General features: G+C 45.8%; 1 protein-coding gene across 8 annotated transcripts in view; it reads right to left on the bottom strand.

Annotated features, from left to right (window-relative positions):
* Positions 1 to 90: 90 nt before the first annotated feature.
* SPATA13 (spermatogenesis associated 13) overlaps positions 91 to 16,588 on the bottom strand; it is a 327,713-nt gene continuing 311,215 nt past the window's right edge. For all 8 annotated transcript variants that reach the window (XM_054445913.2, XM_054445914.2, XM_063650617.1 and 5 more), the window contains 5 exons: positions 15,923 to 16,155; positions 12,292 to 12,421; positions 9,410 to 9,782; positions 6,670 to 6,744; positions 91 to 4,557 (listed from right to left, as the gene is read on the bottom strand). In XM_054445913.2, the coding sequence (XP_054301888.2) occupies positions 4,382 to 4,557; positions 6,670 to 6,744; positions 9,410 to 9,782; positions 12,292 to 12,421; positions 15,923 to 16,155 (987 nt within the window). In that variant the 3' untranslated portion in view covers positions 91 to 4,381. The remainder of the gene's footprint in view (positions 4,558 to 6,669; positions 6,745 to 9,409; positions 9,783 to 12,291; positions 12,422 to 15,922; positions 16,156 to 16,588) is intronic.

The raw sequence follows: 16,588 nt of genomic DNA, 5'->3' as shown, positions 1-16,588 counted from the left end.
CAGAGGAGCTACAAATCCCAGAAGCCCCCGCACCCAGCTCTCCACTTCCTCCTTTTAAAGGCTGCTACTCAAATGCATCATCAGAACGAGTTTGGCAAATGAATTTTAATATACAAAACAACAAATATAGATTCACAGCATTTAAAAAATCATTCAAATAACATTGTAAATAATTTTTTTTTTTTTACAAAAAACTTCAACAAAAATACATATCAAGTTACATAATCTTGTACACTATACTTTGGCTGTCAACAGCAAATTCCTCAGTTCAGAAGTCCCATTCTTTGACCTATACAGATGACACATCATCTTGAAGTTAATGAGCTAAAACATTGCCCAAAGCCTTGCAGAGTAGGTTAGGGAGTCATACAGAATGGACACTAATATTTACAAAAAAAGATTAGAAAGATTCAAGGTATTTTCTAAATATAAAATGTCAGTGCCTGTGAGATAACTAAAGGCAACAATGTAAAGTATGTTGTAGCTAAGTAAACTTGTATCAAATATTTAAGCTTTTGCTTTTTTTTTTTTCAAGATCAGTCATGTTCCACTTATTTTTCCAAAGTCTTTTGAAATCCACTTTCATTGCATCCTGAAAACAATAAGACTTTAATAGAATGATTTGCAGATTAGGTTATTATGGGAAAGCTGGGTCTGCTAGTAGTTTCACCTAGTTGACTTGGGTCCTCCATTTCTGGCCTGTGAGCTGGTGAAAGGACATTTATTCATACTTCTTGACAGTCCTTTGAGGGACAATTCTAAGTTTCTTCTCTCCCTGACAAGTAATAGTGCAGAAATACTCCCCCTAACTCCAGGTAGTTATGCTGTTCTATTTTGACTGAGACACCAAGTTGATTTGCATGAAGGAATATCAGCAATTTGGCCTGCAGAGATTTCCACCTGATAAAATGCTGGTTCAGCTGGCTTTTACAAAATAGTTATATTGTGTACCAAATCTTGAATTAAATGCACTTTGCTTTATGTCTAGATAACAGTCATGTAGGATGGGGGGATTTTCTGAATAAGAATGGCATCGGTTTTCATCTAGGCTAGGTATAAAAGGGCACAATATTCAGAAATAGTGTTTGATGGTGGTGAAATGTTTTCAACTACAAAATCAGATCTACAGTGGGAAACAAAAATCAGATCTAATGAAAAGAAACCATGTGGCTGGTATCCCAGGGAAGCTCCAGCATACTACTGCTGCCCTCTTTCTAGTCTGCAGGCCAAAGAAAAAGAAATCCACTGCTCCAGGATTCTGCAAACATTCAATTTTATGATTTTATAACTGCTTTTAATCTACTGCAGGGTTTTTATATGTTTTAGGTATGATCACAATTGAAAAGGTTGCTTTTGACCCAAGGCTACTTCAACTGTCTTCTAACAAAGTCGACAGATTCTGAAACGTGAAGAATGGAATAGGTGAAATTCATCAAAATGTTAGTCATCTTTTCTTTTTTTTGGCCCATCTATAATATTATGTAATGTAAGGTTAAAAAGAGAGAAAGGCATACAGGCTGGAGACAGCAAGATTCCCAATGAAATTCATACACTGTCCATGGAGGAGGCTCTCTGTTCCCTTTCTTTCCAGGTGGAACACATGTGACTCAAATCAGGAAGGAAGTTTGGCAAATGGAAAATGAGAATACTTGAGCCTTCCATTCTTGAAGAACTCAGGCATGTGGTAATAAAACCCAAGCCAGACATGCAGATTTTCAAGAAGTCAAAGGATGTTCTAGCCTTTTAAAAATGTTAGCAGTTTTCAAAATCACCTGAACATCCAAGTAGGATCCACCTAGGAGAGATCTTTAATCGAGTGACCCTCACACTGTATAAAACTGACTGGGGCAACGAATTGAACCTGACTTAACAAAAACACGTCCTGGTATTCATAAGTCTCTGTTAGGAAGTCCGTGGAGGTAGGTGGGAACCGGAAGTTAGGGCTCAGCTGGAAAATAAATTAGGACTGGCCACAAAATGCAAACCATTTCTTCATTACCCATGAATAAATATTAGGAAATGGATGTCCTAAGAATGACTCTTAAACTGAATCCTCACTGAAAATGTAACATAAGCAAATGATTCTCTTTACTTCCTTAAACTAATTCTCTTATATTACATTTAAAACAATTTGTTCAAAATTGCTGTACATACAAACAACTCTAGCAGAGACCCCTACAGTTATTGCTAAGGTGTGCAGGAAAAGCATATTAAGTAGTTTCCAAAATATATCATTGTATTTTGTTAGTAGAAAGGTCAGTTCTATGAACACAACTAAAATTGGAATGTCTTTTCAAGAAGGAAACATACACACACACACCCCCACACGCCACAGGACCTCTCCAGAAGCTCCTTCCTGCAGCAACTTCTGTCTCGGGACACGCCGGGCAGCATGATGGTCCACAGAAGCAACTCAGGGGCTGTCAGCCATGGGGCACCTGAACCCTTAGCAATGCTGCCTACAAGCACGCGTGCCAAGGTGGCTCAGAACGGACATCAGCTGTCACAGAATGTTCCAAGGGTCCACCTGAGAGGACTAAGGTTATGTTTTCTTGATGCATGATGTCACCCTCAGGAACGGCTCTGGATGTGGGGGGCTGCAGGGGAGAATGGAGGTGCCACACACCTGCAGACTGAAGAATACACCTTTGTCTCTGACATCACAGACTTGTTTATTCTCAAACATGGGCCTGTTAGAAAAAAAAAACTTTGCAGGGATCGCATACAAAAATGAGCTTCTCAAATAGATATCCATTAACAGTTTAACACAGTATCTCCTGTCCAGGGCACTGAGTGGGTTGAAAGGGCATTTCTCTTGCAGAGCCTGCCTTCTCTAGACATAGTTAAAAGTTATATCATGAAAATGTACAACATAGACAAAGAAAAGGAGATGATTATCTGCAGGTGTCAGCCTATGTGGCCTTTGTTAATAAAGACTGCTATCTCTGAGCCAAGATATTTTGTGAAGGTCTCTTTTATAAAGAACAAGTCCTCAGAAGCCTGATGACATGCTCACGTGACATGGTTATGCCCTGTTTGGCTTTATGTGATAAAGGCAGCTTCTGATTTACAAGAAGCAGGACTGCTTTGCCTGTCTTTGTGATTTCATTGGTAAGGACAATGTCAGGAGCAGTGCGGCTCTCTGAGAGTGCCTTCTGACCAGTGCATTTTCATATTCACTGTATCATAAATATTAGAGTAAATGAGCCTTTTATATTGCAAACAGTTGTTTGAATGGCTTTTGTTTTTGGAGACAGTCTCGCTCTATCCCCCAGGCTGGAGTGCAGTCGTGCAATCTCAGCTCACTGCAACCTCCGCTTCCCAGGTTCAAAAGATTCTCCTACCTCAGCCTCCCCAGTAGCTGGGATTACAGGCATGCCCCACCATGCCCAGCTAATTTTTGTATTATTAGTAGAGACTGGGTTTTGCCATGTTGGCCAGGCTGGTCTCGAACTCCTGACCTCAGGTGATCCACCTGCCTTGGCTTCCCAAAGTGCTGGGATTACAGGCATGAGCCACAGCACCCAGCCTTGCATAGCAGTTTCTTAGGTTACAGCATGTGGGCAAGATGTGATTTCTGCCCGGAGTTACTCAAGGCGTGCAGGCAGGAGGGAACCCGACTCCGGGACAAAGCCAGTGTGCAGTAGGATTTCTCCCTCCTTGCCTGAAAAGCAGTGGATTCTTGAGGATGCGTTAAGTTACTCTGCACTGAGGACCGCGATGAAGGTGACAGATGCATCTTGTTTCTCTCCACTTTGCTTGCAGGAAGAGGAACCTTGCAGGATGACCACTGCACTACCAGTTAGCATCTGTGTGGACACAGACGATGCCAGGGAACACTGTGGTCAGCTCCATGGCAGCTGTAGGTCCCCCAGAATTACAGAAGAGAGTAAGAGCTCAATTTCTAAGTGTGACCAGACATGTGCAGCATTGTGTCAACGCTGTCTTGACGACATCCTTGAAAATCAAATGCAGTGATCCCCTAACCTCATCACTCCTCAGGAACTGCAAAGCCCTGGATGCTGTGTTTGGACCTGCAGCAGGCACTTGCTCATCATCAGCAGGGGTGGCTTCAGCTGCTGCCTAATCACTCGCTTTAGAGCATGGTACTGGGTCCCACATCTGGGCCATCTCATAGCGGGTCACGGGTGTTTCTGTGTAGGATGAAGCTTTGTGTCATGACCGTCTCCTCCCTTCCACAAAGGCAGCTGGGTCTCCAAAGACTGAAGGTGATTCCAAGACCTTCCCTCCTTCACTGATCCCTAAAAGGAAGTTTTTATCACTGGGTCCAAGAAACTTTCCCTGGATTGAAGCACACAAGAAACAAAGACAGTTCTTCTCTTGACACCCAGCTCCATGGAAGCACAGCCTCCTGTTTTCATTATTTCCGGAAGGGGGTGAGCCTGTTGAAGGTATGCCAGAAGAGCGAGGGCTTCCTCTTGGGTTCCGCCAGGCCAAAGACCTGCTGCTGGGGGACGCTTGTGGGCATAGTGATGTGGCGCTGGTGGATGGGGTGCAGGCCCTGGTGCGGTGGGGCCACGGGGCACCTGTTGTAGCCTGACTCGGGAGGGGAGAGAGATGGAACAGGGACTGAGGGTCACTTGTTAACCAGAAAGGAAAAAAATTAAAATGCGGAGACTCCAAGTCCAAGTTCTCAGCTAATTCTTTTTTTTTTTTTTTTTTTTTTTTTTGAGACAGGGTCTCACTGTCGCCCAGGCTGGAGTGCAGTGGTGTGATCTTGGATCACTGCAATCTCTACCTCCCAGGCTCAAGCGATCCTCCTACCTCAGCCTCCTAAGTAGCTGGACCTACAGGTGTGTGCCACCACGCCCAGCTAATTTTTATATTTTTTTGTAGAGAGCTAATTCTTATTCACATTAACCAAAAAGAAGGTCCAGTAGCTACACTTGTTATGTTCAGGTACTCCGTGTGGAGCCTGACACAGTCTCTCTCACTAAACTGTCCCAAAAAGCCTCCGAGGAGGGTATCATGACAACAACTTGACAGGGAAAGAAACTGAATGCCAGGACACACAGCGGGAAGTGGCAGAATCTGAGCTAGACTGACAGTCAAGGTGAGTAGCAATAAAATGCTCTAAACGCAAGTCTGGAGCTCATGCTGCCTCGGCCCAAATTCTTCTGTGCCATTTATCAGCTGGGATTACTGGGGAAATTACTTGATTTTTCTACGCCTTGGTTCCCCAGTCCCTAAAATGGGGATTACAGTACCTATGGGGTTGCTATGAGAATTAAATGAATTAATAGAAGTAAAGTGCTTAGAACTGTGCCCCCAATATCTAATCACTCTAATTAAAACCTCACCAGCATAGGTATTTTTAATCTGTGCAGAGGCAATGTAGAAGGTTTATTAAAATTAGCGATTAGATCAAAAGGTAACTGTGTAAGTAAGCATGGCACGAAGAGGGTGGGCCCTGAAAGCAGGAAGGCCTTGGTTCAGAACCCGCCCCTGCCCCTGGCCTGCCAGAAGGCTCTCCCTATCTCCCCAGGTGGCAGGAAGGAAGAAATCAGATAACCCAGGCACAGCGTCCCACCCGGTGGCCACCTGTGAACGTCAGCAGTCCTTCCGTTCTTGAGGAGCCTGGCTGCTGGGTGAGTGACTCGCAGAAGATATGGACAGAAAACAATGTATTCTAATAAATTGATTTACTAGTCATCTGACATTAGAAGTGGAGATTTAAAAAAATTAATAACATGGGTTTTTCTGCCTTAAAGATATTTGTAACTTAGTGGGGAAAAGAAATTCTGCATTTGCATGGAGAAAGCAGGGGAGTGCTAAGTGTGGTCTGGGGAATCAGTTCTTCACTGACTAAAGGTCAGTGGTCTATTGCAGTCCTGGGATTCACTGGTCCTTGTTTTTGCATTTGCAGTCAGGAAAATACCAAAAGAGGTACATTTCATAGGGTAAATCCCTTTTAAAGTAGAAAGATGACTGGAATAAAGTTTCTAAGAATGCAGTGCATATTTTTTGGGGAAAAAATCCCTATTACTGAATTCCTGTTGGGCCAGATCATCCGCATTACCAGCAGTTGTGGACAAATCTTAGTGCATCAGAGCCCCTGGATATGTGGCCTGGGCATCAGCATTTTTGAACAGCTTCCCCGGGGAATTCTAATGTGCATGGAGATTAGGGAATCACCGCCCTAAATCAGCTCATGTGTCTTTTTTTGTCTAACTCCTTGCCTGATGTACCGAACCTTTACATCTTTTTCTTACTTAAACTAGACTATATCCAGCCTATAGGTGACAAGCAGTTTGGGGTTTGAGATTTTGTCCTCTCATGCCTAAAAGATGCAAGAGTCCTTGGTTTGCCTCAGACTGGGGATGTGCGTGACCTGGTGGCTAACACCATCAGCACTTGGGGGAGGGGAGCAGAGGGGCCCCAGGCAGGCAAGGAGGTCCACCACCCTCCGGCAGCACCTCTGAAGGTTTCCTATGCCCATATTCCAATGGAAGCAAACACTGACGCACATTCAAAACCAAACACAGGCCACCTTCACCTGCCCCCTGTTCTGGACCTGCCCTTGAGTTCTAACTTCTACTGTTCTCCTTGCTCCAAGCTGGTCACAGGCTGACAACTTGGGGTATGCTCCCCACTTTCAGGAGAATACTGATAAGCATTAAGGGGACAAAGCCTTCTCCATTAACTTACCTTTTGACTTTCCATGTCCTGCCTTTTGAGCATTTAACATGGCAAGTTTCTTCTGGTTTTCTGAAATTTCCATTCCTGCATTTAGAAATAAATGTGAGATACATTCAGAACACGTGGACATGTTTCAGAACAAAACTTGCATCACAGCCCATATCAGCACTGAGGTCATCACCATAACCTGAGACAAAGAACCTTAATCCTCAAAGAACCCGGACAGGTTGAAGATCAGAAAAGGGGAAGTCACAAGGATTATCACCAAGGTGGCCATGTGATTGTCCTGCAAACCCGGACAGTTTGGAGAGTGAAATGGGGTGGTGCTCATGAGAATGCGGAATGCCTGTGTGAAGCCCGACACTCCCGGGCAAATGTTCACACAGGGTCATCCCAATTATAACCTAAAGGATGAGGCCCCAGAAGGAGAGGACAGAGCAAAGGGTCCCAGGGAGTGTTCACCCATACGCTATGAGAGCTTTGCACGTTAGCAGCTCCACCCTGAACAAAGGTACCACGTGAGGAGCAGGTACCGGATTCTGTACCCCAGCTGTGCGCAGCGTGTGCCCTGAGCATTCCCTCACCGTGAAGTCCAGTGGCACAGTGACAGGGTATGTGTGCAGCGTGTGAACTGGGTGAAACAAGAGTCACTGGAAAGACAAGATGAGGCAACCCTTGGCTTCGCAGGATGTGGGGAAGGAGAAGGAAGGACAGAGCTGAATGGCCAGGGCTGGGTGCTGGGGCCCTGCCTTCTCCCGCGGGAAGCCTTCCTCCTGTAGGCAGGTCCTCGCTCCAGCTTGGCAGAGCTGCCCCAGGCCCTGCGTCTGCTAACTTGCACTGCCTGGCTCGCTCCCGAGGCTCCCTCTCTACCTCTGTCCACTCTGCTCCCCTGGCCCTGATTCCTTCATATGCCCAACATCTGTCCCAGGCTGTCCTGACATCGGGCTCAGGCTCTATACACTGGCCACTGGGCTGTCCCTGCCTCCAAGGCCCTCCGCGTCCATTCTCTCTGATCTGCTACCTGAAGCATCTACCCACACACATGCATCAAGCACGAGGGCTGCCAAGATATTCGAGGCAAGGAATGCATCCACTTTTATCCCACACGTGCCAGTTCACAGACTTACTGGCTCAGGAGTGCCTCAGTCATGCACTTGCGTCTCTGAGCACTGACCATGGGGAGCATTACACGGCAAAGGGCACCACATCAGGCCCCTCCTTTCCTTTCTATTGAGAGACACCGTTGAAAGCGTGTAGGATGCCCCCACTAAATAGTGCCATCTTCGGGAATCCAAACACTCTGACTTACAGATGACTTCAGGGCCTGCACTAGACAACGTCATATGACGAGTAAAACTAAGATTTTGTGGCTCTGTCATTTTGCATTTTAGTAACTGTCATCTTCAAATGAATTCTGGGCACGAGCATGATTAGCCCTATTCCAATGGGGCCCCAGAGTCTGCACCAATAATCTATGGCTGTTGCTGGGAATCAGATTTCCTCTTAGTGTAAAGGACACCCCGACACTTGGTGTAAGGGGCTGCCTGTGATGTGGGGAGCTCTGTATCTTGGAGTGGCCCAAGTCCAGGCCAGTGTTCACCCATTGAGTGTTTCCAAGGCGATCCCTGCTTCCGTTTTAGCCTGCCCAACTTGTAAATCCCTCCAACTCTACTGCAGAATCTCACAAAACCTCCTGTGGGTGAGACAAAATTCTATAGCCAAGCTTAGAGCCAGTGGCTGGGGAGGACAGAAAAAGCACCTCCTGGTTTTTAGTCCTGCTGTCCTCATGGCAGTGGGCAAGGATGGGGAGGGGTGTATGCTGGCTCCCCTCCATCCTGGACCACGACTTTTGAGGGCTGGGCTCACTTGGGCTGCAAAGATGAATATCCTTCACTGTGGCACCCTGACTTCCATTCAACAGACTGTGCTCAAAACCCTAAAGAGCTTGGGAGGCAATGAAATAGAGGCTCAGAGACTGTGGGGGCTGCCATCATTAATGCCAGGCATGGCAGCTTCTGTCTCAGGGGCCACACTGCACCTCCAGGTCAGCAGAAGCTGGGAAGACAAACCAAAGAAGTACAAATGTAACACTGGGTGTGAAGGACCATCGCCTTAACTGCAATGGATGATGCGGCATCCTGAGTTTCATAGGGAGAGATGGGAAGCATGAGGGCAGGCTGCTGGCTGTGGATCAACTGTGGCAGTGAGGCACACTGAAGGTATTGCACAGGCACAGCCACAGGGGAGGCCTCCAGAATCACGTGATACTTCTGATAGCCTGGGTGATGGTCACCATAGTGGGGTTCCATCTCTGGGGTCACACTGAACTGGTTTTATTATTTATTCTTCATACCCCGCATGTGGCATCCAAAGTGCTGGATTTAAATGTTATGTGGCCACAGTGCAAGAGTGGGCCAGTTCCATAAGCCTCAATTTTCTCATCTGTAAATTGGGTACAATAAGTAACCACTTCATAGGGATTCAATGAGACAATCTCTATGAATGGGCCACAGAATGTCTGGCACAAGGTAAATACTGAATAAATGTTGCCTGTAGTAACTACATTTGACATGGTCTGTCTTGTAAGTACATTCAGAAGTATTTAGGGTTTGCAGATCCCTTGTCTTTTCCCCATGGTGGGATTCAGCTCTGAGGAAGAATGCTGGGCAGAGCAGGCCCATGGGAGTGGAGAATGAAGCTATTACAGCAAGCAGAGGCAAAGGTGCCTGCAGGGCCAAGGGCTGCTCACCCATCTCCTTGTCCTCCTGCACCCGCCTCCTTTCATCTGCACAGGCCTGCAGCCACCTTGCCTTGTCTTCTTGCTTTTTGGCACAAAACAAATAAACCTCGTCTGTGGTCCTACTGACGAGCTTGAAGGCATTTTTCACGCTGAGGTTGCAGTCCTTGTCGCGCCCATCCCCCAGGTCCACAACCTCCATGTCATCCATGTCCAGCCGGCCCTTGTAGTACAGCATGTCCCTGCGCAGCAGGTCCTTCTTGCAGGACACCAGCTGGTGGTCAAACAGGAAGAATGTCCGCTGCTGGCTTTTGCCTTGCTTAGTGATTTTGGTCAGTTCCCCAGAATGAATCAATTCTGAGCTTCGGTCTAAGATATCCAGTCCCTGGAAGGATGAAAAACACATCTTAAGATCTTCCAATTCTAGCAGAGTTGTAGTCCTAGCTACTTAAGAAGTCAGGGTGGGAGGATCACTGAGGCCAGGAGTTTGAGACCAGCCTGGGCAAAATAGCAAGACCCCATCTACACATAAAATTTAAAAAATTAGCCAGGCATGGTGGCACACACCTGTAGTCCTAGCTACTTAGGAGGCTGAGGCAGGAGGATCCCCTGATCCCAGGAATTTGAGGCTGTAGTGAGTGGTGATCACGCCAGTATACTCCAGCCTGAGGGGAAGAGCAAGACCCTTCTCTCTAAAAAACAATCAACAACAACAACAAACAAACAAAAAACAAACAAACTCCCAGTTTGGATTCCTTTTCAGGTGTTAGGATGTGGAAGAGACTCCTAACATAGAATCTTTCTCAGACTTTCCAGGTACCTGAGGCTGCCTACCACCTGTCCCCATTCACAGGTGGGCAGGGCCTCAAAGGTTATTTGTTAATAAACCTGGATTTATTGGTCTCCTGGTGCCTGAAATTTCTTCCTTTTCTTTTTTCTTCCTACTCACTAGAAAAATGTGACAGTGCCTCTGTGTTAGCTGAGGGGTCTTCCTTGCCTGAAGCCGCTGGTAAGACGCATGCTGAATTAATGGAACCCAGTCAAGATCTGAAACAGCAGCTGACCCAAATGGAGCCTCCAAGAGTGAGAGCACGCAGGCTTATATGTAAGAAAGCATTCATGTAGGGGACACAGTATCGTGATTATGGACCTGACATTATTTGTGTTCAGTACATGGCAGCTCCCTGGAATTGCAACTTGTTTAGGGTCATAGAAACAAAAGGCCAGACGATAAATTGTCAGCAAGAAATTAACTTCTGACAAGTTATCCCCTAAATGTGAGTGTCCAAAATCAAAAAGAAAAACACACTTTAACAACATTAGGTTGAATCTAATCCAATGTTACTTTATGGTATGTGGTATGACACTGGCCTTTGTTAAATAAGATTTGATTCTCCCTTAATCCCAGTCATACACAATATTTTCTGGAGGCAAAAGAGCCTGACTCCAAAATAGTTCTTCTATTTATTTGCTCAGAGCAATTTTGTGCCCTAGATTCTTCACTTACGAAATAAGAGAGTTGGACTCAGTGTTCTCTGAGATCCTGCCCCAACTCCAGAAGTCTGTAAGGCCCTTGAAATGTACGTGTTTCTCTCCAATTTTCACCACCTATAGCCTACTTCAGTTAAAAACCTAACTTCTTGCTCCAAACTTTCTCAGTCCTCTGGGAGAGTGAGTTCTGACCAATTAATAGATGTAAACTCAATGTAGCTTGGTCTAAAAACAATCTGAATGGCATCTGCTTGTTGTTCTTAATTTAATGGCAGTAGAGCACAGTGATCACCAGCATGGACTTTGAAGCCAGGGTGCCTGCTTGGGTTTGAATCCAGCTCTGCTACTTTTGAGCTGTGTGGTCTTGGGCAAGTTATTTAACCTTTCTGTGCTTCAGTTTTCCCATCTGCTAAATGGGTATAATAATAGTGCTTACTTCATAGGATGGTGTAGAGGATTAAATGAGTTCATATATGTACAAATGGCTCAGATCTGTGCCATTCAGACATGTGGTAAACACATACAGGTGCTAGCTATTGTCACTGTTTTTATAAATACAGAGAGAGAGAGAGAGAAAATTTGTTGGACCATTATTACAGGCATTGCATTTGTACTCTTTCCTTTTTTTTTTTTTTTTTTGAGACAGAGTCTTGCTCTGTCACCGAGACTAGAGTGCAGTGGCACGATCACGGCTCACTGCAGCCTCAACCTCCTAAGCTCAAGTGATCCTTTCAACTCAGCCTCCCGAGTAGCCAGGAATACATGTGTATGCCACCATGCCTGGCTGATTTTTTTTTACTTTTTGTAGCGATGGGGTCTTGCCATGTTGCCCAGACTAGTCTCAAGCTCCTGGGCTCAAGTGATTCTCACACTTTGGCCTCCCAAAGAAGTGCTGGGATTACAGGTGTGAGCCACTGTGCCTGGCCTGTACTGTTTTATAAAATGCTCAAGGTAGCCTATGAGGTAGGTAATATTTTCCTCCCCAATTTATAAGATAAAAAAGTTAATCTTGGCCAGATCATACAGGATTCACATGTGGGCAGGGACTCTAGAGTCCCCCATACTTCTACTACTATGTTATGTGGCTGCAACTGAAATGCGGCTGCAACTGAAATGCCCTCTACTGTTCCCATGGAACTCCCTCTACGAGGAGAGACAGAGGCTCAGCAATAAATTAACTGCAGATACTCTTCAGATTTTATTTCTTATGGGGGTGGGGTATAAAGTAGTTGACTGTTAAATTCAACAATATGCCTCAAAATACATTTACCATTAATGGTATATATACCATTAAAGCCAAGAATATAAGATATTGACCATAGGATATTAAAGTGCATCTGCACCAGATCAAAGGTGCAGGAGGGGCGAGTGGCATGGGATCATGCGGGGTGCTTCCCACTTACCTCCCAGCCCACGATGGACACCTGCCAGCGAGCTATCTTGTCGATGCTCTCCAGCTTGCGCTTGCGCTCATTGATCAGACAGGCCACATTCTTCATGGCTTCATATGCTGCCTTTATGTTGCTGTAATCACTGCAAGATGGGAGGTTAATTTTAAACACATAACATGCACCTTACAAATGAGGACTGGCAAAATAATCCACTGGGGTGCTTCTTCGTATACAAATGCTCTAGACAAAGTGACATTTACATCATAGCCGCTGTTTCCCTTTTTCTTGTCCCCCTGTGAATAGACTACAGTCTGCACAGGTTAAGGGAGCTGACCCAGTGCAATTCAGAATTCTTTGGAATAAAAATGTTTTCACTCATTTCCCAGAAATCACAATGAATGACAGTAAATGCCACAAATAAATACGTTTTAGTCACGGTGACAATGGGTGACTTTCATTAATACAGAAAGAACAGTCTTTATTATGGCTCTGATTCTCATATAACCACTCTTGCTATATAAAGTACTTTAAAAATCACTAACCATTTTCAAGAGTGACTATTTGCTCTGAGTCTTCATCTTTTATGCTGTTCGGGAAAGGACAGGAGAGGACAGGCACCTGAAGTGGTGAGTTACGGAAATGCTAGTATGGCATTCGCCTCACCAACAGATCTTCCTTTCTGGTGCTTTCCGTCCACCACAGTCACGTCAAGCTAAAATGTTCTCCCCAGGAGGTCCCCGCTCCCAAGCCCACTAAAACTGTAGGCACCGGAAAAGCAGAAACTACAGTTTTAATCTACACACAGGCTAGCACAGAGCATGTCCAGTATCTGCAAGCTTCCCATTCAGGTTTTGCTCAGCGTTGATAATGTGGGGCCACGGAGACCAACCATCCAGCTAATGAGCTATATTTTCTGCTTTCTCATGGCAACTTACAGGACAGACAGGGCCACTCCATCACAGCCGGAATGAATTAGAATCCTCCTGCGCAGCCATGGGAAAGCCTTGAAAGCAGATTCTATTGTCTATTTACCAAACACAATTCATCCCAGCTCCTGGGAAGTCCCCAGACACTGCCCACCAAGGAGACCCTGCCGTCTCTAGAGAGGCCCATTCACACTCAGAAGTGGGGCAGAGAGCAGGAGCAAGAATGACACCAGGGGCTGCCAAAATAATGGGCACAGAGCCCCCAAAGAGGCCTCCAGCAATGAAGAAAGGGTCGCAAAATAAGTTTTTCTGGACAAAACTAAATTGTAATGGTTTTTTTAAAAGAATTTTTGCTTTGTTTTACTTAAGACAAGGAAATGGACTTTCTGTCATGTCGACTAATTTTTATTTTGAAAAAACCAAAATCTACAAATGTTCTTGGTGAAAAATGCCCTTAAAGGAAGAAAATCAACTACTGAAGACTGAGGTGTGGACTTCTGGACCCAGCTTTCCCATCTCAGAATGTACTAAGCTGCCTGCCCACGTCTTTCGAGAAGTCTTTGCTTCTTAATTTTCTTATTAATTGTCTTTGGCTCTGGCTCCTCATCATGCCATCAAGACATTTTCTTAAAAACGTCTTTGAAAATCCGTAGAAGGCATTTACAACTACAATTTTTTTCTTCAATTTTGTGTGGCTCTCTTGACTTCCCTGTTTTTTTTCCCACTGAACTTTTCTGATTTCTCCATCAGAAAAAGAAAAAAATATATAGCTCTGTCTTCTTTTATCTATCTCAATGAACTCCTTTTTCTAATTCCTTTAGTCCTAACTCTTTAGCTAACACCCATATCTAGTGTCTATTGTTCAGTGACCTGCTCTTATTCTTTACTTTCCAATCTAATTGTAAGAAGGCTCCCCCCATACCCCCACCTTCTTTTTTTTTTTTTTTTTTTTTTTTTTTTTTGAGACAAAGTCTCACTCTGTCGCCCAGGCTGGAGTGCAATGGTGCGATATCGGCTCATTGCAACCTCCGCCTCCTGGATTCAAGCGATTCTCGTGCCTCAGCCTCCCGATTAGCTAGGATTATAGGCACCTGCCACCACGCCCAGCTAATTTTTGCATTTTAGTAGAGACGGGATTTCACCATGTTGGCCAGGCTGGTCTCAAACTCCTGACCTCAGGTGATCCACCCGCCTTGGCCTCCCAAAGTGGTGGGATTACAGATGTGAGCCATGGCACCCAGCCAGAAGTTTCCTTTTTTAAGTCTGTCTCTCCACAGGAGTTCAGAGGCAGAGAGGACAAAAGAATAATGATTCACTCTCCACTCCCTGCAGAGAGATATTTAGCTGCTGAAACCCAGAACTGTTGTGGTTTGCCATAGAAATTTCCTCCTGGTACAATCCCTTCCCTCTTCCTCTTCTCATTAGGACCCTTTGAGATGACCCTCTCCAGAGCTGCAGGTGCAGTTAAAGACTTTGTGTCAGGGGCATGGACCCTGTTTCGATTGTCATCTAAAAGAGTCAGCTTTAGCCTAGACCCTTGTGCCCCTGGGTAGCCTGGCTTGGAGCCTGGCACATAGCAGTTGCCCTATGACTATCCTGTCCCTGCTGGCCAGGTGAGAACTCAGAATTAGCCAAGCACTGCTACCTTGAGGTACCAAACAGCTGGGCTGTGCTGTGATGACATTTTCCCATGGCATGGAAAATGGGCATGCATATTCCAATGCTGAATGGGTGATATGCCTAATGTATAACCACACAAAGGCTTCTGTGCATGCACGAAATGATGGTTGGCTATTAAGGCAACAAACGATAACTTTTGGCTCCCCCAGAAGAGATCATATGGCTAGGGAACAAGGGCGTGAGAAGAATCCAGAAACAACCAAGGCAGATAATAAAGACAGAGTGTGTATTTTGTTGCTTGTTGTTCAGGAGAAGCTGAGATTCAAACAACAGAAGTCTGAGTAACAAGAAGAGCTTAGTCAGGCACCAAGGAAGCTCGAAGGGAGATGCAGCATTCAGGTAAGCATGGAAGGAAGCCCTGTGCTCCCAGCAGGAGGGAACAGGGAGAAGACCAGAGGGTCGGCACCCCACTGGGTAGGGAACGGCTCAGGGCCCGGCAGGCGCCCAGTGCCCTGGTCTCAGCCGCCCCATATGGGTTCGCACCCCTGACAATCCACACCCTTTTACAGTTCAAGCTTGTGTGTGCCCTCACCCCTTCTATGTTGCTAAGTAGAGATTGCTTAACAACAAGTAACTTTAGGTAAGCCACTATTAAGTAATGTTTCTGCCATAAAGAACCCTGCTCTGAGCCAAGTTGCTATGCATCAACCTCATGGGTACAGGGGAGAACGAGAGTTATGGCTTTCCATTCACACTGGTCTGTTTCCCTCAGAAACAGTCTTTACTAACTACTGAGTACTCAAAGGCATGTTTACAAAATACAGGTAAGCAACATAACAATACAACAAAAGCCGCCATGCACTCGTGGCACAGCTCATGAATGACCCCTGTGTCTTCATAGCTCTAGGAGTGGATATTCTGGAGGCTCTCCAGTCACTCTATTTCAATAGTTAATTGCACACATTCTAAACAATCTGAAAACTTCTCCCATGGAGCTCCCAAAGTGTTAAGGCTGACACTGAAGCCCACGTATCACTGCTTGGGGTTAAGAGCTGCCTACAGGTAACAGCAGCAGTGCCCTCACCTGTGCCCCTTACCCGTGTTCCTGTGTGGTATACTTTAGTAGCTCGGCCAGCTGCAGCGGGTATTTGCAGATCTTCTGCACTGGTGTGAGCAGGAACCCGTCGATGGCGATGTCAATCATCTGCTGCAGCAGGCGGCAGGCTTCGAAGAAATGTCTGTACTTGCCCTGCTTCATAAGGTTGGCGAGCTCTAGGCAGGCGCCCGGGTGGTTGTTGCAGTACTCAGAATAGATGGCAAAGCCCTCTTGCTGGGAAGGAAAAGTACAGCTTCGTCAGCTTCTGGGGTGCCTCTGGGACATGACAAAGACAGGCATCACCCCAGCCCTCTCTAAGGGACACTCCTAGAAAGGAGGAAGATGGACCACTGCAAGAAGGACAGGGCATGAAATCCGCTGGCGCCCAAGCTGCCCTGCCATGGTTTCCACAAGCGTTATCGGGCTGGTGGGAAGGGGTGCTTCAGCAGGCTCCTGAGGGGATTGGGGATGAGGCTTCCCTGGAACTCAGCACCCTGGTCTCTTTCTAGCCTGCCTCACACTCATCCTGGAAGGTGGGGAGCAGGGCCTCTAACGTCCCCCTCCCACAAATTTTTTCACCTCAGCTGAAAACCATGTGTGCAGTTTTAATGGTTGCTTATTCTTTGTGGTTTACAACTAGTCTTGTCAGGTTTTCCTCAAAAATGCC

This window comes from Pongo pygmaeus, chromosome 14 (assembly GCF_028885625.2).
Source record: "Pongo pygmaeus isolate AG05252 chromosome 14, NHGRI_mPonPyg2-v2.0_pri, whole genome shotgun sequence".
Classification (NCBI taxonomy): Eukaryota; Metazoa; Chordata; class Mammalia; order Primates; family Hominidae; genus Pongo; species Pongo pygmaeus.
This window is presented reverse-complemented; position numbering and strand designations above follow the sequence as displayed.